The sequence below is a fragment of the Ursus americanus genome, chromosome 19 (genome assembly GCF_024610735.1).
Source record: "Ursus americanus isolate L20-20 chromosome 19, mUrsAme1.1.p, whole genome shotgun sequence".
In the NCBI taxonomy this organism is placed as follows: Eukaryota; Metazoa; Chordata; class Mammalia; order Carnivora; family Ursidae; genus Ursus; species Ursus americanus.
This window is the reverse complement of record NC_142145.1, coordinates 46,282,736-46,310,482: the sequence shown is the minus strand read 5'-3', so window position 1 is coordinate 46,310,482 and position 27,747 is coordinate 46,282,736. Positions and strand designations below refer to the sequence as shown.

Sequence of the window (27,747 nt, the reverse complement as noted above, 5' to 3'; positions counted from 1 at the left end):
CATAGCTGTCTGCTCTGTTACAGGCAGGCTGGGTCTCAAGTTACGTTAAATTCTGTAGTAGAAGGATTTTGTTTCTTGAAGATACTTATGACAAGATTTCATATCAACAAAAGAATTTGGGTCTCCAGTGGAATTTATTAAAATATGGTTTTCTTATATAGTGAAGTTGTTTAAATTACTTAGGAAAAATATTTATGGATAGGAATATCAAGGTATCAAGCTAGATTTACTGTATCATTTTCCTCTGCTTTTTGTCAGCCAAATGAAGAAAAGCTGACAACTCTACCCAATTTCAAATGTTGGTTAATCATCTGAGTCTAATATATGGCTAAGACCCTTACTATTAATATCTATATTAGTGTAAGTTTTCTCATATGTTTGTCTTATAATTTTTACCCTATTTCTTTAGTAGGAAGAAAGGTTTACCACTCCTTATTTTTTTTAGATTTTCAGATTCTAAGTCAAAGACTCCTCCTCAAGAAGAATTGACTACTCGGGTCTCTTCTCCTGTATTTGGAGCTACCACTAATGTGAAACGTAGTTTAGGTTTGAATACAAGTTTGTCCCCTTCTCTCTTAGAGACTGGGAAAAAAAACCTTCTGAAAACAGCACCCTTCAACAACACTTCTACTTCTAGATCAGAGAAAACTCGATCAAAATCTGAAGATAGTGCCCTTTCCACACATCATAATCTTGGGTCTGAAGTGAACAAGATCATTAGCCAGTCATCTTCAAGTAAGCAGATGCTTATCAATAAAAATATAAGTGAATCCAAAAATGAACAGGATAGTTTTGATCACATTAAAGATGCTGTCACTGATAAAGATAGACATGCAGTGCCCCTGAAATCACCGGGAGGCAGAACATCCAAAAGGAAGAAAATTGAGGAAGAAAGTGAAGATGAAGTAAGCTGCCCCCAAGCCTCTTTTGATAAAGAAAACGCCTTTCCTTTTTTACTGGAGAGTCATTCTTCCATGAATGGAGACTATATGATGGATAAACCTCTAGATCTGTCTGATCGATTTTCGGCTATTCAGCGTCAAGAGAAAAGCCAAGGAAGTGAGACCTCTAAGATCAGATTTAGGCAAGTAACTCTCTATGAGGCCTTGAAGCCCATTCCAAAGGGCTCTTCCTCAAGCCGCAAGGCCTTGAGCGGGGACTGTGTGTTAACCAGAGATTCCCCAGAGGAGCCGTGTTTACAGGAGTGCATCCTCCAATCCTTGGGTAAATCGTCTCCAGATAATAAAACACCATTACAAATCAAGGAAGAAAATCCCATCTTTAAAATCCCTCTACATCCACGTGAAAGTTTGGAGACTGAGAATCTTTTCGATGATGTGAAGGTTTGTGTTAAGTGTTCAAGTATTTTTATTAAAATGGTTGTTCGTGATTTCATCTAGATGCTAATAATTCTTTCTGTTTTAGGGAGCTGATTCTCATGAGCCAGTAAAAATAGCCAGGTCAGTCCGTGGAGCATGTGAACTTACATCCGTTCTTCAGTTAAATCCATGTAGAGTTGCTAAAACAAAGCCTATACAAAACAGTCAAGGTATGTTTACTATAAATAGTATTTCCAAAAAAGAAAATAGTATTTACACTCTTTTTAATGATCTTGAGTGTTATACAATATAAGTTCTTTGGATATATTGAATTGTTTTAGGAAAAACATGTCTTCCTGCATATTTCTGTGTTTACCAGATGATCCTCACTGGTTTCATTTTACATGTGATTTTCCTGCTCTCATGCTTTTTGAAAAAATGAATTGAGGTCTTTAATACCTACTTCTATAGGTGATTTTCTGGATTTACTTATTTTATGTAATTTCTTATTTTCTCTATAAAAGCTTTACAAATTTTAAACTATGTGGAATTTTAAAATACATAAAGTAAAATTTTCATCATCCAAACCTTGTTCCTCACCCCACAGGTAGCCTGTCCCTTTTCTTCGCATTCACATGTATATGTATAAACATACGCATATATACATTTATGTGGGTTTTTAAACTTCTTGTTTGAAAACGTTTTTTACTCTTAATTAATAAGTATGGTAATCGTTTCATAATTTTGCTGTGTTTTAAATGAGTCTTTTTGTTTTTTGGCCACAAATATTTCTCTACTTCCTATGTAGTATTTTTTTCTTTTATTCTTTTTTTTTTTTTTTAAGATTTTATTTATTTATTCAACAGAGATAGAGACAGCCAGCGAGAGAGGGAACACAAGCAGGGGGAGTGGGAGAGGAAGAAGCAGGCTCATAGCAGAAGAGCCTGATGTGGGGCTCGATCCCATAACGCTGGGATCACGCCCTGAGCCGAAGGCAGACGCTTAACCGCTGTGCCACCCAGGCGCTCCTCTTTTATTCTTTATTGCAAAGTTTTTCCTTCATTCTGGGTTTATTTTCCTTTTTTCTCGAAGCATATTCTTTACTTGTTCTTCCAGCAAGAGTTTCAGTCTCTGTATGAAAACACTTTTTTCACTCTCATTTCCAGTTTTTTTTTTTACATTTTTGGGTTTGGGCTTTTTTTCTCATGGTTGCTCTAGGGATTATAGTAAACCTACTCAACCTTTCACAATCAGAGTTAGTGTTGTGCCACTTTGTGTTCTGTGACTGCTTTATGTAGTTGTCATACATGTCCACATACATTGAAAACTCCTCCAAACAGTGTTAGAATTTTAACCTTTTAAAACAATTTTTGATATAAACATTCATTAACGTGTACAAATCAGTTGTTTTGTATATTCACAGAGTTGTGCAACTGTCACTATAGTCTAAGCTTAGAACATTTTTGTCATCTCAAAAAAAATAGTACCCATTAAGTTAATATCCAAAATATGTGAAGAACTTACACAACTCAATACCGAAAACACAAATAATTCAATTTAAAAATGGACAGAGGACCTGAACAGACATTTTTTCAAAGAAGGCATATGGATTGCCAACAGACACATGAAAAGATGTTCCACATCACTAATCATCAGGGAAATACAAATTAAAACCACAATGAGATACCACTTTACATGTGTCAGAATGGCTGAGAGCAAACCATAAGAAATAACAAGTGTTGACAAAGATGTAGAGAAAAAAGAAGCCTTGTACACTATTGGTGGGAATGCAGATTGGTACAGCTACTGTGGAAAACCGTGTAGAGGTTCCTCAAAAAATTAAAAATAGAATTTGTCATATGATCCAATGGGTAGGTATTTACCTAAAGGAAATGAAAATACTAACTCGAAGAGATAGATGCACCCCAGTGTTTATACAGCATTATTTACAATAGCTAAGATATGAAAGCAACCCAAGTGTCCATAGATAAATGAATGGATAAAAAAAATGGATGTGGTTATGTATATATAGTAGAATATTACTCACCCATAAAAAAGAATGAAATCTTACCATTTTGTAACAACATGGATGGACCTAGAGGGTATAATGCTAAGTGAAATAAGTCAGACAAAGACAGCCTATGATTTCACTTACATGTGGAATTTAAAAAGCAAATAAACGGAAGAGGCAAAACCAAAGCAGACTCTTAAATACAAAGAACAAACTAATGGTTGCAGGTTGGGGGGTAGGAATGAGTGAAGTAGATAAAGGGGATTAAGAGTATACTTTCTTGATGAGCACTGAGGAGGTATAAAATTGTTGAATCATATTGCACATCTGAAAGTAATATAACACTGTATGTTAATTATACTTGAGTAAAAAAAAATTTTTTCTAACTAAAGAACAAAACCCATTAGCAATCATTCTGCATTCCTCTCCCTTCTTCCCCAGTCCTAGGCAACCACTAATCTACCCTCTGTCTGTATAGATTTGCCTATTCTGGTGTTTTCATATAAATGGAATCATATGTGATCTTTTGTGACTTCTTTTACTTTCACCTTTTTCAGTATTATAAATAATGCTGCTACGAACATTGATGTACAATTTTATGTAGATGTATGTTTTCCTTTTTCTTGAGTTATATGTAGGAGTAGAATTGTTGGATCGTATGCTAACTTCTTTAACCTTTTGAGGAACTGTGTGTTTTCCAAAGTGTCTGTGTCATTTCCCATTCCCACCAGCAGCACACGAGGATCCCATTTCTCCACATTCTCACCAATACTCGTTATTATCTGTCTTTTTGATTCTGGCCATCCTGTTGGGTGTGAAGTGTTATTTCGTTGTGGTTTTGATTTGCCTTTCCCTGATGTTTAATGCTGTTGAACATCTTATCGTGGGCTTATTGGCCATTTGTATATCTTCTTTGAAGGACGGTCTGTTCAGATTCTTTGCTCATTTTCAGTTGGGTACTTGTCTTATTATTGAGTTGTGAGAGTTCTTCATATGTCCTAGATACAACCCCTTTAGCAGATATATGATTTGCAAATCTTCTTTCCCATTCTGTGGATCCCATAATGTTTTAAAGTGATAAGAATGTTTAAAATCCATTTTTAATTGTCTTTTTTTCTCCTTATTGAAGATATATCCTTTGAAAATAACCAGTGGAGCATAGATCCAGGGGCAGACCTTTCTCAATATAAAATGGATATTACTGTAATAGATGCAAAGGTAAGTTAGAAAGTAAAACCAAGGCCCATGTGGTTATTCTAGTTGTTAGTCACCCTCCTCCCCCAACTCACTCTGTAACCTTAAGATAATCACATACCTCTTAAACCTGATTTATTTATTCAGAAAACTAAGAAATAAAAATGCTTATTCTTCTAACTTTATAATATTTTTGAAAGGGTGATAATACCTTCTGACTTTAAAGGCCTTTTCTGGGACACCTAGGGGGCTCGGTCAATTAAGCATCTGACTCTTGATTTCAGCTCAGGTCATGATTGGGGTCGTGAGATTGAGCCCCATGTTGGGCTGCACACTGGGCATGGAGCCTACTTAAGATTCTTTCTCTCTCTCCCTCCCTCTGCCCCTCCTCTCTCTCTCCCTCTCTAAAAAAAAAAAAAAAAAAAAAAATTTTTAAAAAGGCCTTTGCTGAAAAATATTATTACAGTTTTAAAATAATGAAAAATGCTAGTTACAATTTTTAGTAATTTTATATATACATTTTTTTTAAGATTTTATTTATTTGAGAGAGCATGAGTGGGAAGAGGGTCAGAGAGACAAGCAGACTTCTCGCTGAGCAGGGAGCCTGACATAGGGCTCGATCCCAGGACTCTGGTATCATAACCTGAGCTGAAGGCAGACACTTAACTGACTGACCATGCAGGTACCCCTTAATAATTTTATATTTTGTCAAAATAAGACATCATAGGGCCACCTAGGTGGCTCAGTCGTTAAGCCTTCGGCTCAGTGCATGATCCCGGGGACCTGGGATCGAGCCCCGCATCTGGCTCCCTGCTCCACTGGGAGCCTGCTTCTTCCTCTCCCACTCCCCCTGCTTGTGTTTCCTCTCTTGCTGGCTGTCTCTCTGTCAAATAAATAAAATCTTAATTAAAAAAATGCATCATAATGCCTTAACTTTTAAAATAATGTTACCATCAAGAAAAAAATTTATTTTCCTAGTTGGCTATTTTTTAAATACTGTATATTTCTTTAAAAATTAAAATTCCAGGGAGCCTGGGTGGCTCAGTCAGTTAAATGTCCGACTCTAGATTTTGGCTGTGGTCATGATCTCAGGGTCATGAGATCGAGCCCCACATCCAGCATGGAGCCTGCTTAAGATTCTCTGTCTTCCTCTCCCTCTGCCCCTACCTGCCTCTTAAAAAAAATAATTAAATTAAATTAAAATTCCTAGTGGAAATAACTTTTGGCTTGTATTTAGGTTCTATATAGTTTGAGAAGTTCTCTTTCACATAGGAGCTATTAATGAAGTGTTTAACTTGCTGCAGTATGAAATTGTTCTTTGTGTGTACACCAGTGATGAGAACTGTGAGGCCAACTGGAGAAAAAGGGAGTTCAGTGGTGCACAACTCTCCCTCCCTTGGCAACAGTCTTTCTTTTCAGGCTTGAGAGAGGATGCTTGTATATTGAAGCTAAAATGTTTTACAGGCAATAAAACCTAAATCTATATATATTCCTAAGGTTAAAATAAATATAACTTAATAGCTACTAAAACGTACACCTAAAATATGGTAAAAATGATAAATTTCCTACTATGTATGTTTTACCAGAATTTTTAGAAAGTAAGGCCATACGGGATAATTGTTAAAATTTTTTAATTTTTAAATATTTAGGATGGCAGTCAGTCAAGATTAGCAGGAGGAGAGACAGTGGACATGGACTGCACATTGGTTAGTGAAACTGTGCTTTTAAAAATGAAGAAGCAAGAGCAGAAGGGAGAGAAAAGTCCAAGTAAGATTTGATTTTTTTTAATTCAATATAAATGTGGAGGGAAGTTTATAGTCATACCATTGCATTGATGACCACAAGTGACCTCTTCACCATTAACCGTGTTTTTGTCCTCTTCTGATAGATTTCTCTTAGTAAAACTCACTTTCAGTATTTCAAGGGAAAAAAATCTTTACCCCAAATCTTTTTTTTTCCAGAAAGAATTCAGTTGTTTCCAGGATTCAGCAAAGCACAGCCAGTTGCCAGTTTTATAAATAAAGGTTTATTGGCACACAGCCTCACTTACTTGTCTATGTATTGCCTAGGGCTGCTTGCATGGTACTGCAGCAGAGCTGACTAGTAGCCGCAGACCTTATTGGGCCCTCAGGCCAAAACTATTTCCTGACTGACCCTTTAAGAAAAAGTTTGCTGATCCCTGGTATTATTCCTAGATAATTTTTTGTAGAAGGGAATCTTGAGAGTCCTGTTTTAGAAATAAGAATTTGCAAAACAATTTCATAAGGTGAAAAGGGGAACTTCTGCTGAGAAGTATTTGTGTAGACTTATAAATTAGCAGTAAACCAAGAACAATAGTGTATATGCTGAGTTACTCTGCTGTATTCTGCTTCTACAGAATAGGGGATTTGGCCTTTTGTGGTAACAGACTATTAATTCATCTAAAGCCTTGATTTTCCAAAAGAGGCAGGAACAGTGGAAGGATTTTGGTTGGCACCTCCTTAGCAACAGAGGCGTGTGGCATGAGATCAGCTAGCCCAGGAGTAGTGTCACTTACACTCTTAATGTATTGAAGGGTTAGGACCTGCCATAGGGGATGCAGTGCCAGAAGCAAGGACATTTTCCAGTGACCATCTGTTAGAAACTGAGGACAGTCCGTCTGTATGTACATTCCCTATCTTGTTCTAAGTAATCTGTAGTCTGCCTGCCCAGGGCTGAAGCCAATCTTGTCCTAACTTCTTTTGAAACACTTTATCTCTGGGCACCTGGGTGGCTCTGTTGATTAAGCGTCTGACTCTTGGTTTCAGCTCAGGTCATGATCTTAAGGTCATGGGATTACCGGGGTGGCTCCCTGCTCAGCGGGGAGTCTGCTTCCCCTCTCTTTCTCCTGCTGCCCCTCCCCCCACTCATGCACACTCTCTCTCTCTCTCATTCTGTCTCTGTCTCTCAAATAAATAAATCTTTTAAAAAAGAAAAAAAGAAACACTTTATCTCTTGCTGCCCTAACTGCCGTAGGTGAGGAAAAATTGTAGTAGTCTTTGCTTTAATTCTTTGTTCTTTAGGAATGAGTAACCATACAATCAAGTAGCTGCCTGCCTACATTGAAAGGACTACCTATTAAAAGAAAAAACCTTAACAGTGATTTATTGTCCTCTTATAGTGACTGACACTTAAGTAACTTTCTTCTTGAGAAGGTACTTTGCTTTTAAGATTATTTTGTCTGGTACCAGTTCCTGATAATGTTTTCCTTATTTCTGTTTAAAAAAAGAAAGAAAGAAGAGGTAAAACTAAAGTATAACTACTTTGGCTTCAGATTTATCTAGTTAATTCAAAGAATATGATGGTTTCCCCAAACATGTTTGAAGCAAGTATCATATGGAAGTGAGGTTAGAATTTGAACTAATGAGTGGAGACAGTTTTGGCTACATAAGATATTGTGAGTACTATTGCTCTATAATAAACCAGTCCGATAACTTTAAGGATTAAAACAGTAACAGTCATTTTCTTATCTTTCATAGTTTGTGTGGTTCAGGAATTCAGGAGGGGTTTGGCTGAATGGTTCCGTCCCAGGGTCTCTTATGCAGTTGTAGGCAGATGGGAGCTAGAACTGGGACAACAAAGGGTGGACAGGCTGAGGCTGGGCTGGCATCTCTGCTTATTCAGTTTCAGGGCTTCTCCGCATGGGCTGGTTTGCGCTTCCTCATCACATGGAGGCTCGGTTCCCAGAGTGAGCATCCCAAAAAGAGCAAGGCAGAAGTGCATGGTATTTTTATGATCTGGCCTCAGAAGTTGTAGAGTGTCACAAAGACCTACCCAGGTTCAAAGCAAGCAAGCAAGCAGCCCTTCCCACTCAGTGGAGGAGTGTAAGACCAGCAGGATAGGAGATATTCCTAAAGCCATGTGTGGAAAAAGACAATCCATGTGTTTTACCCATAATGTAGATCTTTTTAATGCTTAGAATTGGTTAAAAATGAATCATACCAGTAAAATTCCCCAATTACTGCTAATATTTCAGTTCAAAATTTGTTTTATATTTCTACTGTATATTAGACTTACCAGATGCTGTGATAGAAAGATTAATAAGGATATAGTCTGTGTTGTCAAGTATTTCAGTCAGAAGTCAGACCAACAAAAACATAAACTAGGGGGGCACCTGGGTGGCTCAGTTGGTTAAGTGTCTGACTTTTGATTTCGGCTCAGGTCATGATCTCAGGATGGTGGGATTGAGCCCCACATTGGCCTCCACGCTGGGCATGAAGTCTCCTTAAGATTCTCTCTCTCCCTTCTTCCTACCCCTCCCTCCCTACTCACACACACACACTCTCTCTCTCTTAAGAAAAAAAAAAAGAGATGGGGCGCCTGGGTGGCACAGCGGTTAAGCGCCTGCCTTCGGCTCAGGGCGTGATCCCGGAGTTCTGGGATCGAGCCCCACATCAGGCTCCTCCGCTATGAGCCTGCTTCTTCCTCTCCCACTCCCCCTGCTTGTGTTCCCTCTCTCGCTAGCTGTCTCTATCTCTGTCAAATAAATAAATAAAATCTTTAAAAAAAAAAAAAGAGAGAGTAAAAAAAATGTTTTTTAATTAAAAAGAAAAACTAGTGACTTAACATTGTATTTTACTAACAGCATCTATGACTAGTTTGGGAATACCTAGCACACTGCCTAGCACATAGAAGTTGTATATTATTTACAAATTTGATCCTTAGTGTGAAAAAAATTAATGTTTAATCATTCAGTAAATATTGAGCTTCAGTTCAATAAAGGGAAGTGTTTCAGGAGCTGGAAATAATGACTAAACAGAACAAAAGTACCTACTTCATGGAACTTACTTTCTAATTTAAGGGGAGAAACAATCAAATATGTGGTGTGATGGATGACGCTAGGTTCTGGAGAAAGATAAAGCAGAGTGAGGGTGCACGAGCACCGTGGACTGGGGGAGGTGGTAGTTATTTTATAGAGAGGAATCTCAGCAGGTTTCTGCTCTATCATTTTGTTAGCCAACTGGATCTATTTCTGTTTTTTAGTAAACTGTCGTTTTTCAAAATGTGATTATATAGTGGGTAATGTAGTTAGTACTCTGAGGATGAGTCAGCACTTAACATATCAAATGAGGAATTGAATTCATTATTTCTATCAATACTCAACTACCAAGTGTTACTGGTGATGTAAAAAATACTTTTTTAGCTACCACATTAGAAAAATAAGCAGATGAGCATGATTTTATAGATATTAATGTCAGTTATTTATACACATTTAAGCTTAGTGTTTTTCATCATTCATTATGATGCATTTTCTATTCCTCACAGTTTTTTGGTAGGACTCATTTTAGTGTAGTATGAATTATACACGAGCCAATAGGGAGAAAGAGATTTTTATGTATCTAATGACAACAGCAAACAGTCTTTGCACATGAATAAAGGACATTTAAAGCCCTAACATAAAGTCTTTGTAAATACAGTAACTATCTAGACTTGGGGGTTTACTGTTGCCTCATGTGCATCCTGGGCAAGTGTATTTTGTGGCAGTTACTACAAGTTTCACATTGGTCTACATAGAAAGCAGAAAGCTTGCTTGTTGCCCTAAGCCAGTGCTCTTTTACATAGATGGAGAAAGAAAAATGAATGATAGCTTGGAAGATATGTTTGATCGGACAACACATGAAGAATATGAATCCTGTTTGGCAGACAGCTTCCCCCAGGTGGCAGAAGAAGAAGAGGGATTGTCAACTACCACAAAGAAACCAAACAGTAAGGCTGTTTTCTTTCTAAGTATGGCTTCTTGGTTATGCTTAGTTCAGTAAATTAAGTCAGCGAGCTAGTTAACAGACCTGATGAGGTATATATTTGACAATTAAAATTTCAGATTTCTTGTAAAAATTTCTTTTAGATAGCGAGATAGTTTCAGACCAATAAAAGAGTTACAAAAAAAATAGCTCAGAGGAAAAAAAAATAATTCAGAATTCCCTGTACCTTTCATTCAGCTTCCCCTTATATTAATATATGACCATAAAGTATTCATCAAAACTAAGAAATTATTCTTGATTGACTGCTACAGATTTCTTTATAACTTGTGCATCAAATTCATAAAAAAGTTTTGAGAAGTTTCTTTGTTAATTAATAAATTAATCATTGTAATAGAGTTGGAAGGACAGAGTTTTGCAGAAAATTCAGACTAATTTTCTGTTTGAATGCTTTACCTTTCCAGACAAAACAATGTAACTATATGTATCAGTCTTTTTAAAATTCTTTTCAGGGTGCCTGGGTGGCTCAGTTGGTTAAGTGTGCCTTTGGCTTGGGTCAGGATCCCGGGGTCCTGGGAGCGAGCCCCACGTCGCTTCCCTGCTCAGTAGGGAGCCTGTTTCTCCCTCTGCCTCTGTCCCCCACTCGGCTCTCTCTCACTCTCTCTCTCAAATAAATAAATAAAATCTTTTTTAAAAATTAAAAAATTAATAATAAAATTCTTTTTAATTAGAAGCAGTTTATAGTGTAGGGTAGCAATCAGAAGAATACTATAAGTGAAACTTTTAACTAGATAATCTGAATTGAAAGTTTAAATCCTTGCTAAATGTCCCATTTTGTTTTTGTGAGTAAAAAAGAATTTTTAGTGTAGTGCAAAGGGTATGTATGAGCACACCTTCTGCTATGGAATAGTCTGTCTTGATTATGTTTTCCTCGTGCTTCCATTAGTTTTTTAAAAATACAGCCCTTATTAGCTCAAAATGAATGAGACCCAAACCAAAGGTAGAGAACAGCAGGCTTTTGCTTGCTCAGTCCAAGCCAACTTTGTGATAAAAATTTACAACTGTTCAGTTCACTTTTTCCCCCCAAGAAGAGCCTTTTGCTACTTGTTTTCACTTAAAAAGATGTGGGGGGGGCATTCTTTACAAGATATAATTATTAATTTCTGTCCTTTTCTCTTTAAGTTACATCTCACACTGACCATCCCAAAATTTCTTCTCACTTATCTTTTGTGACAGTGCTGCACTGTTCTTTCGATCTCTGGAAACTTCTGCTTCCGAGAGTGTCCCAAGACTGTTTAGTTCCTCACATAAACTTTTCTCTCATGCTTTTATTAACTACCTCTGCATCTCTAGTTTGTCCTCTCTGATGAATCCCTGTCCCGCATTTCTTACAGGAAATGCAGTGTAAATGCAAACGCTAATTTTGTGTGTCTTCAACAACTTAAACTTAACGTATCCAAACCAGGTTCCATTTATTTCTCACCAAATGACCTTTCCGGCTTTTTCATTTTTCCCAGTCACCTAGGTATATAGTTTAGGATTTTATTGTCCATTTATTTCATGTTCTTAGCTCTCATATCACAGAGTTCTACCTAGTCTTTCCTCAGAGGAAAGAACAAATTTCAGGGAGGATATCAAAAGCTTGGTTCTAGACATGTTGATACTTACTAGACATCCAAGTGGAAATGTTAGTAGGTGATTAATATGTGTCAAGTTTGGATAAGACATCCAGAATAAAGAAATGACTTAGGGGGCAGGAGGTCAACAGCAAGTAGATGATGGTACTTAAGGCTGTGAAACTGAGATCACCAAAGTATAGAAAAGAGAAGCATTTCAAGTTCTGACCTCTGGGGTATGGCAACTTTGAAAGGTTGGAGAAAGAAAGAGGAACCAGCAAAGGAAATGGAGAAGGAGCTGGAACCAGTGAAATAGGGAAACAAGGGTATGTGCTGTTGTGGAAGCCAAGTGAAGCTGTTTCTATATATTCATTACTCCTAGCCTTGTCCTCTCTCTTCAAAACCCCAGGCTTGAATCCGGCTACCTATTAGACATCTTATGAGCACGAACTTAATATATTCAAATCAGAAATTTTCTTTTCTTACCCAAATTTGATCTTCCCCTGCCTTTCCTGATCTCATTAAACCTTAGTAACTGCCCTTCCAGTTACTAAAGATAGAAATGTGGGAGTCATATTTGACTTCTTTCACCTCTTCATGCCCAGTCTGATACCCTGGCAATACTGTCTCCAAAATATGTTTCATATCACTTCACTTCTTTCCATCTCTGTAGCCAAGGCCCCAGTCTAAACCACTCTTCTCTCCACCTGTTCTACTGCAGGCCTCCTGACTGGTCTTTTATGACAGTTGTTTCTCCTCTCCAGTCCATTCTCGACTGAGACTCAAAACTCATTTATTTTAAATGTGAACTAGATTGTATTATCTTCTTATTTAAAAATGCTCAAGGAAAAGATATTTGAATGGCCAGTAAGTACATGTAAATATGTGCAACATTGTTGGACACGAGGGACTGAGATACTACTTCACACCCACTGAAATGGTTAAAAAGATTGGTAATACCTAACATTAGCAAGAGTGAAGAGCAACTGGAACTCTCATACTTTCCTGGTGGGGATATAAAATTGCACTATGGAAACAGTTCAGCAAGGTTTTTTTAACCACTTTATTGAGGTTTGTCATGTTTTTATAAAGTTATGTATACACCCACCATAGTACCCAGCAATTCCACTCCTAGGTATATAAACAAGAAAAATGAAAACACATTCACAAAACATTGTATTCAAGAACGTTCATAGCAGTGCTATTTATAGTAGCTCAAAACTAGAAACAACCCAGATGTCCATCAACAGGTGAATTGTGGTAAACTCATATAATGGAATACTACTTGTCAACAAAAAGGAGGGTACTGGACTCAACAATGGATCTCCAAAACCTGTTGAGCTAGAAAGATCCAAAGATGGAAAAGAATACATATTATGTAATTCCATTAATAAAAAATTCAAAAACAGGTATAACTAAGCTGTGGTGGCAGAAATCATCTCTCCAAAGGGGGAGGGAAGAGACATCAGAGAACATTCATCTGTTTGAGAAGCAGAGGAATAGGAGGAAACTTCCAGGGGCGATCGATGGAAGTTCTCTCTCTTGATTTGAATGGTAGTTACACCAGAGTAAACATTTGTCAAAATTAATCCTAGTATACTTAGAATCAGTGTGTTTCCTGTATAAATTATGCCTCAGGAAAGTGGGTTCTTTTCAAAAGTCTTCAGTGGTTTGCTTTTGTGTTCACTACAAAATTCAAACCCCTTTTGTCCTCCAGGACCCATCCTGATCTGGTGCTTGCCCACGTCTTCAATCTCATCTTTCCTAATACCTTTCTTCACTCAATCTCAACCACACTGGACTTCTCCTAGTTCTTATACCAACCTTTTTCCCATCTCAGGACCTTTACCTAGAACATTCACCACTCCTGCTTCTTGCAGCTGACTTTTTATTCATCAGTTACCACCTTCCACATCCTTCCTCAGATAAGCCTTAGCTATCGACTTGCTTGATGTCTGTTTCCCTCACTGTGGTATAGACTGCATGAGGACAGGAGACATGGTTTCTCTTGTTGGACAGTGCACTTCCAGAACTTGGCACCATGCATGATAAATTTTGATTATTTGAATACACAATAGCAGTTGGCTCTTTGGGTCTAGACAACTTGGGATCCGGGTCCATGAGCTTTTGTTCTTATTTTGTCACCAATTTTCTGATAAAATTCTTTACTTCTATTTCCTAGTTAATCTACCTCAAAGACACATAAAAATCAGCGGGACTGGGGCCCCTGGCTGGCTCAGTCAGTGGAGCATGTGACTCTTGATCTCAGGGTCGTGAGTTTGAGCCCTACGTTGGGCGTGGAGCTTACTTAAAAAAAAAAAAATCAGCAGGACTAATAAGTGAAACATATTAGAAGCTGTCTTATTGTTGTTTGGTGCCAAATGATATTGGGCCTCAGAATAATTCTTCTGAAGTCTAAAATAATTTTATATATAATCTATACATATGTACATAAGCTTTGTATATATAGTTTTTAAATCTAAAATAGTTTTATAGGTAAGATTTTTATCTCTAGTAATTCTGAGGTAAAGAAGATAATCAGCACCCTCCTCATTATGCAGATGAAAAAGAAAGAGAAAATTAGTTACAGAAAATTTAAATGAGTTGCCCAGGAGCCTAGAGTATGAAATCCAGTAAGAGTGAAGTTTTGATATAGGTCATTCTTGTTGCAAAAAAGCTATTGCTCAGTTCTGCATTCAGTTTGTGGTATGTGTGGTTTTTTTTGCAGTTCCTAGTGATAAACAAGATAAAGTCAAACAGAAAGCATTTGTGGAGTCATATTTTAAAGATAATGAAAGGTAAGTTGGTCTTGATTAATACCAGTGATGTGATTGGAAGTACAACAAAAGCTGTCTCTGTCAGAATACCTCTGAACTGTTAAATTGCTACTTTGGTTAAAATCAAGTGCATATCATCTACTTTAGGTCATAACAAAAAAGAGGGACTCAAGCATAAAAATGACAAATATTACAAATAAGGAAATTTATATCACCACTATTTTTTTGACAGTGGTAATAGGTATTTTCTCTCTCTTTTTTATAACAAATGTTTTTATTCGTGTTCTGTTTTATTGGGGACTTTATTTGAACTTCAGGAATTTGTTAAATTATATACTGTAACTGTTATATAGTGTAAGACTTTAGGTGGGTGGGGCGCCTGGGTGGCTCTGTCGTTAAGCATCTGCCTTTGGCTCAGGGCGTGATCCCAGAGTCCTGGGATCGAGCCCCACATCAGGCTCCTCCGCTGGGAGCCTGCTTCTTCCTCTCCCACTCCCCCGGCTTGTGTTCCCTCTCTCACTGGCTGTCTCTCTCTGTAAAATAAATAAATAAAATCTTTAAAAAAAATTAAAAAAAAGACTTTAGGTGGCAAGCCTTAGGTTGTGCTTGAGAATTATTGCATGAGGATTTTTAAACCTTAAAAGAAAAACTGAGCATCTTGATTTTGAACCATAATGCTACTTTGTGCCTTTTATTCAAAGATGGCAAATTCTTTTGTTGTTGTTGTTGTTGTTGTTGTTGTTGTTGTTAAGATCATATTTATTTGAGAGAGAGAGAGAGCACAAGCATGAGAAGGGTCAGAGGAAGAGGAGAAGCAGACTCCCTGTTGAATGGGGAACCCAATGCGGGGCTCATCCCAGGACCCTGAGATCATGACCTGAGCTGAAGTCAGATGCTTAACTGACTGAGCAGCCCAGGCTTCCCCAAGGATGGCAAATTCTATAACTTCTAATCATGTACTACTATCCATTCTAGAAGTGAATTTAGGCATAGTAATTCAATTCAAAAAAATTTTTTTTCCTTCAAGTTATGATAGCAAATTGAGTCACTCAATCTGCAGTTTATTTTATACTTATTTCTGTTGAGAATTTTAGAGATCTGACAGGCCAAGACAAATTTTTATTGATGCCTGTAAGACTCTAATAGTTAAGAGCTGTTGTTTTGTTGCTAAATGCTTAAGTCTTTTCCTTTATTTATCAGTTCTCCAAAGAAATAGTACCCTAGCATCCCAAATGTGACTAGGGAGTTTTTATTTGTGGTGTCATTATGAACTCATGGATTTAAATGTTTCATGTTTTAGTCTAACCACTAGGGTTGCTCATTGCCACAGTTAGTCATCTTTTAGATCTTTTGTAGATCTTTTAGGTGGCCAGAGTTAGGAATAAGGTTTTTGTTTTATTTTGTTTTTTAACAGATCACTTTTAAATCACTTTTAAGATAAACTACACCTTTTCATATTGATAGCTCCAATTCAAGTTCAGAACTACAGGATTTTTATGTGATAACCTCTTCTGTCTCACATCTGTACCTACTTTCCCCTACTGAGAATCCATCCCACTTCTCAGTGCTACCAACATAATTTCTCATTTAACTTTGTTCTTTAATATATAGAGCAGTCTTAGAATAATATAAATTATCACCAATAATATGATTTATGAAAATGGTTTTTAAGATGTCTTTGTGGGTTTTTTGTTCTTAAGATATATTCTCTTAGAACAACCATGTTATCTGCATCTTTTCATAAAATAAAAATTCTAAAAGTGAAAGAAAAGGTATATCTATTACAAATGTACAGTCCAGTCACTGTGTCTTAAAGCCATTTTGGAATAATTATTTTTTGTGTGTATGCCACTGACTCAGTCCCTTGGTTTGTTTTACTTTGCTTTTGAATTTTGTAGTTGTTTTTTTAATCTTTAATTCTTTTTTTAAATTATATAAAATATGTACATGGTATCAGAGGCTACAAAACAAGGTATATTCAGATACGTCTAGTTTCAATCATTGTCCCCTTTACCCTATTAGCTCCCTTACCCCTAAAGGTAATCATTTGTTTAAAAATAGGGTTTTCAATCCATTTTAAAAAATAAAAACTGATATCTATACAGAAATATATTGTCATTCTCTCTCCCCTTAAATAAATGGTAGAATGCTATATATACTTTTCTCTGTTTTGCTTTTGCTTTTTTCATTCAAGTGTATATCCTGGAAAATCACTTGTAATAGCATGTAGTGGTATTCCGCATTTCTCTTTTTAGTTGCACAGTACTTTATTGTTTGTACCATAGTTTATTCCTTAGTAATGGGTATTTGGGGTGTTTATAGTTACGCTAACACAGAGCGCTGCAGTGAATAACGTTGTACGTTTTCTTTTTCATATTGTGTATCTTTGGAATAGATTCCTTGAAGTAGGATAACAGAGTAAGAACTGTCATTTCAAATGTTTCATATTGAAAGTTCATTAACTTTTTAAAAATATGAGAAGTTTTATTTATTCTGAAACCATTAGATAGCTTGGAGACACAGGAGGTGGGAATAAGGCATGAAGACGGTAAAAGTCTTAAAATTAGTATTGTTCCTTTCCCCACAGACAGTACTAGCAAACCCTGGGAAGATGGGTTGTGTTGTATGAGGGACAAGAAGCTTAGTAGTCACTTAGGTCTTTAAGGTCTAGTACAGATGCCAGTCTGCTAGGAGATTCCCTGCAGCTTTAGAACAACAGAAGAAGCAGAATAAACAATACTCAGAGGAGAGGATACGGCCAAAATGTATTCTGTATAAGCTTTTAAGAGTCCATAAACCATTTGAAAGAAAGCAATTTTTATCTGTCCTTTTAACTTACAGCTTGCTTAAAAGTTGAGAGTTCTTGGCCTTAAACCCCCACAGGACCTATAACCTCATATACTTTGACATAGAGCAATGAAAGCTTCCTTTTGAGAGAAAGTGCTTGCCAGCCAGGGGGGCATGTGATCAGAGTGCCTCAGAGGAATAGATACGTTACCGACAAGTCGTTTTACAAATCAGTTTTTGTGAGTCAGGCTCTTGAAGCTCCCTGGGGATGTTTCTATTATAAACAAATATGTATACCATCACTTAAGTCTTCATTTACCTATTTTGTAAGTTTGGACTTTTCTATATTGAGCTTTAAAACTTAAAGCAGGATACAGTGTATTAAAAAGTTCTGTACTTCCTGCTTACTTTTTCTTCCCAAACACCCTGTGCCTCATTAATCCATACCTCAGTGGCTTTGATCCTCCTAGGTTTCCAGTAGTTCTCAGTAGGATCTGATTTTTAAGGACATTTAAGGACAAGCGCAAATAATTATTCCTAACATTTTGAAGAGTCCAGGGTGGGTGGCGGCAGCAAAAGAAATGTTTAGAGAAAATGACAAATAACATACAAACAGAAGAATCTCTTTTTTGAGTGGGGGGAGTAGGTTAGCCCAGAAATACAGGTTCTTAAAGAAAACTGAGTTAACAGGCAGTTACTCTTTTTCTTGGTTATATTATAGAATACCAATTCCTGACTTTAATAATGTAATATTTCTTTTTAAATTAGGTTATTGAGGGGTGCCTGGGTGACTCTCAGTTAAGCATCCAACCCTTGGTTTCAGCTCAGGTCATGATCTCAGGGTTGTGAGATTGAGCCCCACGTCAGGCTCCATGCCCAGCTTGGAGCCTGCTTGGTATTTTCTCTCTCCCTCTCCCCCCATTCACTCTCTCTCTCTAAATAAATACATAAAATATTTAAATAATAATAAATTAGGTTATTTTATATATTATTTTCAGCCAATCAGAGGCAAAAATAGGAAGTAATAGTTATCTTTTTCAGTTAGAGAACAATATACATAAAAATACCTGACATATAGTAAGTATTTTAATAAAGAATGCATGAAAAATGTGTTTTTCTAACATACTCAGTAAACTTTTCAAATAAAATGAATGAAAATTTTGGGATTATTTCTCCTCTGGGCCCTCACCTTCATTAATTAAAAATCTAAACCAAAGATCTTTGTAGTAACAAATGGATTAATTTTTTAATTTAATTCATTTTTCTTCCAGAGAGACTAGCTTACAAAATTTTCCTCATATTGAGGTAGTTCGGAAAAAAGAAGAGAGAAGAAAATTGCTTGGACACACATGTAAGGAATGTGAAATTGTAAGTACGAATGTGAATACTGTCCAGTAGGTTTTTTAAAATATGGCTTTATAGATTAGAAATGCATGATTTAAAAATCATAGATAGAAACTGTATTTGTATCTAGAAACCTCATTTGAGCCAGGAGTGGTATGATGGATAATTAAAGAGCACACTGGCTGTGCCTAGGGAGATCTCAATACTTGGAAATGAAAGCTCTCAATCTCTCAGATTTTCATTAAGTGAATCTGAAGCCTAAGATCCTCGTTCTTTTTACCAGCTTAAGACGTTTGTGACGTTTTTCTTTTCTATGTTTATTTGTATTTGTTTTAATTTCTTTCCCCGGGTGTTACATTACAGCAAAGGCTCTTCCTTATTCATATACTATTTGGGGAAAATTCTGATATTTTAGTAGGAAACTTTAACGTTTATTGCTTATCCCAGCACTCTCAGGAAATGAGATACGTTCATAATTGGGTTTTTCTAAGTAACTGATATGACCATCATTTCTTAACTTTTTCCCCAAACACTCCTTTCTAAGCACAGTGTGACGAGCAGGCTCTGTGTCACCCTTAGAACACAGGTACTTTTATTCCTTGGCTGTCTTGGACTACTGAAGTAGAAGTATACTAACCATCCGATCACTGAGTAGGCAGGTTCTGTGTTTTCTTGAAACATGTTTTTTAATTTCTTCCCTTGCTGTCTGTTAGCTATTAGATCCCTGCCTCTAGTGATTTAGTTCCCCTTTAAAATTTTCTTTTTAACAGGTATGGGCTAGAAAATTTGATAACCAAGCAGATTAAAGTTATTTATGGATAGCTTGTAGTGCAGGTAAGCATTTGGTGAGAAATAGGCTCTAACTAACAGTGGGAGTGTAAATAGGGATTGAGATTTTGGAAAGCAGTTTGGCAGTACAAGCAAAATCTGTATCATGAGTTTTCATAACACAAATTGAACATATCATGATTTCTTAACTAAAGAACATGGCCAAGCCTCTAGTTTTTAGTTATAACCGTAACTCTTTACAATCTGAAACTAACATGACCTGTTAGAAAAAGGCTCTTGTGCTAGAAACAGTTAATTTGCTTTCCTTCTCTCAGGAATTATTTCCTATGCTGTCCTATTCAGTCTCTAAAAACCATTGTCTCAGGGTGCCTGGGTGGCTCAGTCAGCTGAGCATCTGCCTTTGGCTTCGGTCATGATCTCAGGGTCCTGGGATCGAGCCCCATATTGGGCTCTTTGCTCAGTGGGGGAGCCTGCTTCTCCCTCTCACTCTCCTTCTGTGCTTTCTCTCTCTCAAATAAATAAAATCTTGAAAAAAAAAATTGTCTCATACACTTTATTCCAGTATTTTTGTTGTTTAAGATAGGAGATAAATCTGTTCCCTCTTTTTTTTTTTTTTTGATTAATTAATTAATTAATTAGACACAGAGAGAGGGAACACAAGCAGGGGGAGTGGGAGAGGAAGAAGCAGGCTCCCACTGGAGGACCCTGATGTGGGGCTCGATCCCAGAACGCCGGGATCACGCCCTGAGCTGAAGGCAGACGCTTAACGACTAAGCCACCCAGGCGCCCCTAAATCTGTTCCCTCTTAACTCTCTCCTGACCAGGAATGAAAGTGCCAGTCCTATGTATTTAAATCCTATCTATATGCTTACAGTTCTTAAGTATATTCTAGTGTCTGTTCCCCCTGTGGAATATGTAACAAACATGTGGAAGCGTAATAGTCATCTCACATTTCACCAAGTCCAAAAGCAAACAGTTTCTACCGCTGATTCCCAAACCTCACCTGAGTTTCCTCTATGTCCATTCTTCTGGCTGTCTAAACTAAAGCTCTTATAGTTATCCTCTCTTCTTTCATATCTCAGTAACGGATCTATCAGCAAATCCCATCAGTTCTACCTACAAAGTGTATCCATTTCTATCCACTTGCTATCACCACCACCAAGCCCTAGGCCAAGGCACCATTTCATCTTGTCTGGACTATTGAAATAATTTGCTTCTAAGTGCTTTCCTTCTGTTGTTTTATTTAATCAGCTGTTTTGGGAAAGCAGTGTTAGATCCACAGCAAAATTGAGCGGAAAGTACAGAGAATTCCCACATACCTCTGTCCTCATTTTTCCTTTCTTTTTAAAGCACAGTATTTCTGAGATGTTAATGGTTTTTATTGTCCCCAGTGGAGAAATTGTCTGGGATTAAAGGTCCTCCTATCGGCCCTATGTGCTTCAGTTCCTGGCCTCCCTGCCAGAGGGGAGAGGGAATCAGGGATGCAGGGTGTCACGGGGCAGGATAGGGCCTGAGAGCAGCAGCACAGAGTGGCTTGGACAGAGTGGCTTGGATAGGACGGACATGTACTTAATTTCTGGCTTCACCGTGTACTTTTAACACAATGAATGATCTGTTGTTTCCTAATGATCTTTTTAGAATAAAAATTAAATCATGTCATTTCTCTGCCCCAAACCCTTAAATATCTTCCCGTCTCAGTCAGAAATAGAATCCAAAGTCCTTATCAAGGACAGCAAACTCTGGCACCCCACTTCCTCTCTGATTTTATCTTCTACCACTCTCCCAGTTGCTCACTGTGTAACAGCTACACTAGCCACTGTTGTTTTTGTATATGTTGTAATTTGGTGGCAATTTTTTCTAAATTGATTGATAACCGTGATTCTCTAAGGTCTTCCCATCCCAGTGTCCAGGCTAAGGTAACAAAGGCTTGTACTCACAGCAATAAGAAAGATGAAAAAGATACCCCCCAAAAAAGTTGTTTCAGAGGTACTCAGAAAACTTTTACTTCAAACTTAAGTTTTAGCCCTAAGTCTGCCACTTTCAATAGAAGATACCGTCAGTAAATTATGAATTTGATTTTCACTTTCTCAAGTATGAGGTGGAATTGGCTGGATTGTGTGATCCTGTCGTGTGTTCTATTAAACTTTACACTGCTGCTTTGTTTTCTTAGGTCTTGAAGGACCTGTACATTTTTTACATATAAATTTTAACCTTGTTTTTATGAAGTTCAAGTTCTTTGGGTTGCAGTTGCAAGAAAGTATGTCTTTGATTCTAATTGAAAAGTATAGTTTAAAGGGGCAAGTCATGAAGCCTACAACAAAGCTAAACTTTTAGTTGTAAAAACTTGGATAAGAAAATTACTTCAGGGGCGCCTGGGTGGCACAGCGGTTAAGCGTCTGCCTTCGGCTCAGGGCGTGATCCCGGCATTATGGGATCGAGCCCCACATCAGGCTCCTCTGCTATGAGCCTGCTTCTTCCTCTCTCACTCCCCCTGCTTGTGTTCCCTCTCTTGCTGGCTGTCTCTATCTGTGTTAAATAAATAAATAAAATCTTAAAAAAAAAAAAAAAAAAAGGAAAAAAAATTACTTCAAAACACACATGTTATATCCAAATAACAGCTGAGAAAAGTGCTGTTCAGAGTGCAGTTTTATTACTGGTCTGACGGTTGAGTTTGCACCAGTATGTAAACCAATGGCGTCACTCAGCACACTATAAAGTTAAGCTGGCATTTTTTGTTTTTGTTTTTGTATTGTAAGACTTTGTTGCTGAGAAGAGCAGCATATTGGTTTATGTTGTGATACAAACTCCGAGCTCCTTTTCTCATTTGTGGAGCAAACATTTCACAGACCAGCACTAGTTACTGTTAGTATTAATTACTAATATTATCTTCAGTGAGTATTGTTTTCCTTAACATGCTGAAAATTTAACAGCTTTCTTAGTAGTTTCTAGTTCATAATCAATAAGCCTAACAGTCCATTTATTATTTCTAAGTGAGAAACTTACCAGTTTTTATTATTAGTATTATGCAGATATTCCAGCAGAAGAAAGAGAAAAGAAATTGGCTTCCTGCTCAAGACATCGATTCCGCTACATTCCACCCAACACACCAGAGAATTTCTGGGAAGTTGGTTTTCCTTCCACTCAGACATGTATGGAAAGAGGTGAGAGCACAGATTATAACATTTTGAAATTATTTTTTTTTAATACTGTATATACCCAAGTCTAACCATTAGACTTTTCCCCCATGGTTCCTTTTACCTTCTGCTCAGGGGCTAGTTCTGTGACATAAAAACAAATTCCTAAAGATAAAAGGCTTACCTTTAATTCTAAGTAATGTCATTGAAATCGGAGATTGTGTATAATCACTTTAATATGATTGTGTATTCATTATCCTTGTTTATCATTCAAATTTCAAAAAGTTAATTTCTCATCCTATCATCAAATGACTTTTAATAAAATAATAACATTATAAATGTTGCCAGCAAAGTTATATCGTTAAAAAGAGAGCATCTTTTTAAAAACCTTTTTTAAAAAAAAACCTTAGCTTTTAAAACCTGAATTTTAGCTTTTAAAATGCTGGGTATTGGGGCGCCTGGGTGGCACAGCGGTTAAGCGTCTGCCTTCGGCTCAGGGCGTGATCCCGGCGTTGTCGGATCAAGCCCCATGTCAGGCTCTTCCGCCATGAGTCTGCTTCTTCCTCTCCCGCTCCCCCTGCTTGTGTTTCCTCTCTCGCTGGCTGTCTCTATCTCTGTTGAATAAATAAATAAAATCTTTAAAAAAATAAAAATAAAAATAAAATGCTGGGTATTTATAAACCACATCTGAGTAAAAAGAACCTTTGTTTGGAGGACTGTTGCAACTAGCTCCTTCAGATATGGCACTGACATTTAACATGATTTGAGAATGTATACAGCTTTGAAGCTCCGGATTTTGAGTAGTTTTTCCAAAAGATGCGAAGTCTCTTGTAACTATTACCATATTTTAACTTTCCACATTAACAAGCCAAGTTACATTCCCTTTGACATGATGGTGCTGCCTGGTCATCAAATAGAATTAAACAATCCAGATAGAGCCTGTGTTTGTACACCTACCATGGCCTGAAGGGAATATGGCAGAGTGCAAACCGTGTGATTCAAGATGCCTTAGGAGAATCGCATGGTTGAAGAGTATAGGGACATGTTGTCTAAAGAAGTAGCTGCCACAGAAAGTCTTTTTGATAAGCACCTGGAATTATAATAGTGAAGACTTCTTGTTTAGCTGTTTGTCCCCACCTGCAGCCTGTAGGAGGCAGACCAGGAGAGTACTTAAGAGCTCTGGTTCTGGAGGTTAGACAGATCTTGGGCAAAGTAACAGCTCTTCCACTTCCCTAGCTTTGTGAACTCGAGCAAGTTCTTTAACTTCCTTGGGTCTCCGTCACCTCATCTGTGAAGGAGATATAGTGGAAGCTACTCCAAAGAAATGTGGGCATTAGCTGAGATAATGTATACACACATTTGATAAATGTTTGCTGCTGCTGTTGTTAGTATAAATGAGGAAACTGATGCTAAGTAGTGAAATCATTCATTAACACTGCACAGCTAATAATCAGAGGATCATGTAAATTAGAATGTGTTAAATAAGACCGATATTACCTGGTACATGCTGAAAGAAATACATGTTGCAAATATAATCTTCTAAATTTGTCATTTGTTTTTAAGGTTACATTAAGGAAGATCTTGATCCTTGTCCTCGTCCCAAAAGACGGCAGCCTTACAATGCAATGTTTTCTCCAAAAAGCAAAGAGCAGAAGACATAGATGTTGAGGCAAAAACAGGATAGAGGACAATTTGTTTCTTTTTAGTTATTTATAGTTAAAGTTGGTATTAAACATTGATTTTTTTTGATCTTCTGTAAACTGACTTATAAATCATTTTTCTATTGAAAGTGTTTTTAAATGGCATTTACCCACCACACAAACAACTATTTAAAATGTGGATATGCTTATGTTGTATTGTCTTGCTTTTGCACCTTTAAAACAATAAGGTGCTTTCATTTTGCACTCTAACTTAAGAGTTGTTTATTTACTTTATTTGGTAATACCTAATTACAATTTTGAAAATATGATAGTTGTAGTCTGTGATTTGTTGCCTTTCCTATCTTTTCTTTTTACTCAACCTTCTCTTGGTATTTACCAGTGGCTTTGTGGTAATCACTACAAATTTTCATTCTCTTAATCAGTTGCTCTCCTTGGGTCTTTCCAGTGTCTGACCATTTAAGTCTTTAAAAAAAAAAAAAGGCTAAATTTTAATAGTCCTTTTAGCTTTCCAGCTTCTCTCTTCTGTTTACTTGAAGTGAGCTGCTGTTCTGTAGTGTATTCTTTGGAGGCTCAACCACAAATATCAACCTTTTCTCCTTTTTCATATATTACAAATTAACATAATTCTCTGATCTGATCATGATGTTCCAGGTCTTCACGTGGTCTCTTTTCATTAAACTTTTCTTTTCTGGTGCAGTTTTCAAGCTGAATTTGTCAAGTTCTTCTCTGCCCATGTGTTCAGGTTCAGTAGTAGTATTTCTCTGGAATGACTGATATTAGTAACTTCCAATTTGGCAACAAAATAGATTTCTGTGTTCGGCAAATTTCTGTTCCTCCAGGACCTAGTGTCTGAGTCATCAAGATGACAGACCACATCTGTGTCACCATTTCCGATGGCATTTTGTTTATCAGTGTCTTTTCTGAGTATTTCTTTAATCCATATCTTGACAGTATTACTTCAGGAGGAGAACATGAGACACTGAATGGAATGCCTCACTAAAATCTAACCATTTACATAAAGCCCTTCTCAGAGTTCCTAAAAATTTCTGCTTAGTCTCATCTTTATTCATCAAGGTTCTCATATGAATAAATGACATCAATCTGTGTTTTCACAGAGAGGATCGCAAAAGAAATCACATACACTGAGTATCTACTCTAAGTCAGACCCCTTACGAGCATGCACAGCTTGGCTCTGAATATGATCTGAATTTTTTACACCCTAACATAGCTTCTATTCAGCACTTTTCTTCACTTTCCAAATTGTTTATCCTGTGTTTGATTTTTGTTCCCTGCTGGCAGTCAACCAATCTCTCCAAAATAATAGCAACCATTCAGTGGTAACTTGCTATATGCCAGGAACTGTGTTACACTCTTCACATAGATTTTTCTCTTTTAATCCTTGAATAATCTTGTGAATTCATGTGTCAGCTTAACATTAAGCTGCAAAAAATGGACCCAAAAAACAGATTAAACAACAAATGACTGGTTTTATTTTTCTTACATTAAAAAGTCTGGAGGTCAGCAGTTCAAGGCTAGTAATGCAGCCCCATGATGCCCTCATAGACTGATTCTTCCAGCTTTCTGCTCTGTCATACTTTGTATGTGGCCTTCATCCTTGTCTCTCTAAAGCAGTTATGTCACCTCTAGCATCGTGTCCGTGTTCTAAACAGAAGGAAGGGAAAAGAAAACATATGTCATTTGTTTTTGTCCCTCTTTAAAAAGTTTTCCACTTTAAGTAAATAAACAAACTTGGGCGTGGGGGTTTGGCACCTGGCTGGCTCAGTTGGAAGAGCATGCTACTCTTGATCTCAGGGTGATGAGTTCGAGCCCCGTGTTGGGCGTAGAGATTTATCAGTTAAATAAATAAACTTGAAAAGTTTTCAGAAAGGGATGCCTGGGTGGCTCAGTCGGTTAAGCATCTGCCTTCATCTCAGGTCATGATCCCAGGGTACTGGGATCGAGTCTTGCATCGGGCTCCTTGCTCAGCGAGGAGCCTGCTTCTCCTTCTGCCTACCGCTCCCCCTGCTTGTGCTCTCTCCCTCTGACAAATAAATAAAATCTTAAAAAAAAAAAAAAAATTTTCCAGAAGGCCCCACCCAATAACTTTCCCTGTTTCTCAATGGCCAGAATTGTCACTTGGCTACCTCTGATAACTAAGAAATGGAATTAGAACCCAGGAATGGCTAATTCCAGAACCAGAGCTTGTATCCACTATAGTATAGTGGCCAGGAGTCTGAGAGACATCTGGATTCGAACAGGTACCACAGGAAGTGCAGTTAGAGCTCTATACATCCAGTGGATTTTCCTAAAAGGAAGCCTAAGGGGTGCCTCGGTGCCCCAGTCAGTTGAGTGGCCAACTGTTGGTTTCCACGCAGGTCGTGATCCCAGGGTCCTGGGTGAGGCTCCATGCTCCGCGTGGAGTCTGCTTGAAAGATTCTCTCACTCCCTCTGTCCCTCCCCACTGCATTTGCTCACATACTTTCTCTTTCTCTCCTCTCAAATAAGTAAATCTTCTAAAAATATATATATAAAAGAATAACAAGCACCCTAAACAGAGACAGGAAGCAAGAGATAGCTTGGTAGCTTGATAGTAATCTAACCATTCGTATCTAGCATTTTTCATTTTCTCTTCAGTCAACCTGTGAGGCTGGGTGAACTGAGGTCCCTCATCCTTTTTTCCCCCCCCCTCCTCTTTTATCTGTTACTGACCAGCTCTACCTTTATTTTTTTTTAAGATTTATTTATTTATTTATTTATTTGAGAGAGTGCAGAGCAAGTGGGAGAGAACACAAGTGGGGTGGGGAGAGCAAGAAGCAGGCTCCCCTCTGAGCAGGGAGCCCAATGCGGGGCTCGATTTCAGGACCCTGGGATCATGACCTGAGCTGAAGGCAGACGCTTAACTGACTGAGCCACCCAGGTTCCCCTTATTACTTCATTTAAAGGTGGAACTGGTCAGGGGCACCTGGGTGGCTCAGTCAGTTAAATATCTGCCTTCAGCTCAGGTCATGATCCCAAGGTCCTGGGATCAAGCCCCGCATTGGGGTCCCTGCTCAGCAAGGAGCCTGCTTCTCCCTCTGCCTGCCACTCCCCTGCTTGTGCTCTCTTGTGCTCACTTGCTCTCTCCAACAAATAAATAAAATCTTTAAAAAATAATAAAAAATGAAGTAAAAAAACGCTTTAAAAACACTTGAGTTAGAAGGATGCATTTAAATGCAAAACTATTTCATGACACAAACTACATTTTCAAACTTAAAAAGATAATGGGGGGCCTGGCTGGCTTGGTCAGTGGATCATACAACTCTTGATCTTGGGGTGGTGAATTCAAACCCCATGTAGGGTGTAGAGATTACTTAAAAATAATTTTTAAAATATTTTTTTAAAAAGATAATGTACATAAA

At 37.5% G+C, this 27,747-nt stretch overlaps 1 protein-coding gene across 8 annotated transcripts in view; it reads left to right on the top strand.

The window, feature by feature from the left end:
- Positions 1-27,747, top strand: part of RBBP8 (RB binding protein 8, endonuclease) — a 122,012-nt gene that overhangs the window by 80,250 nt on the left and 14,015 nt on the right. For 7 of the 8 annotated variants that reach the window (XM_087869926.1, XM_045781783.2, XM_045781779.2 and 4 more), the window contains 8 exons: positions 446-1,343; positions 1,426-1,549; positions 4,460-4,548; positions 6,174-6,291; positions 10,105-10,248; positions 14,586-14,655; positions 18,693-18,789; positions 22,574-22,715. In XM_087869926.1, the coding sequence (XP_087726052.1) occupies positions 446-1,343; positions 1,426-1,549; positions 4,460-4,548; positions 6,174-6,291; positions 10,105-10,248; positions 14,586-14,655; positions 18,693-18,789; positions 22,574-22,715 (1,682 nt within the window). Of the gene's footprint in view, positions 1-445; positions 1,344-1,425; positions 1,550-4,459; positions 4,549-6,173; positions 6,292-10,104; positions 10,249-14,585; positions 14,656-18,692; positions 18,790-22,573; positions 22,716-24,251; positions 26,428-27,747 lie in introns of those variants that run through there. The other variant, XM_045781782.2, reaches the window with a different exon arrangement.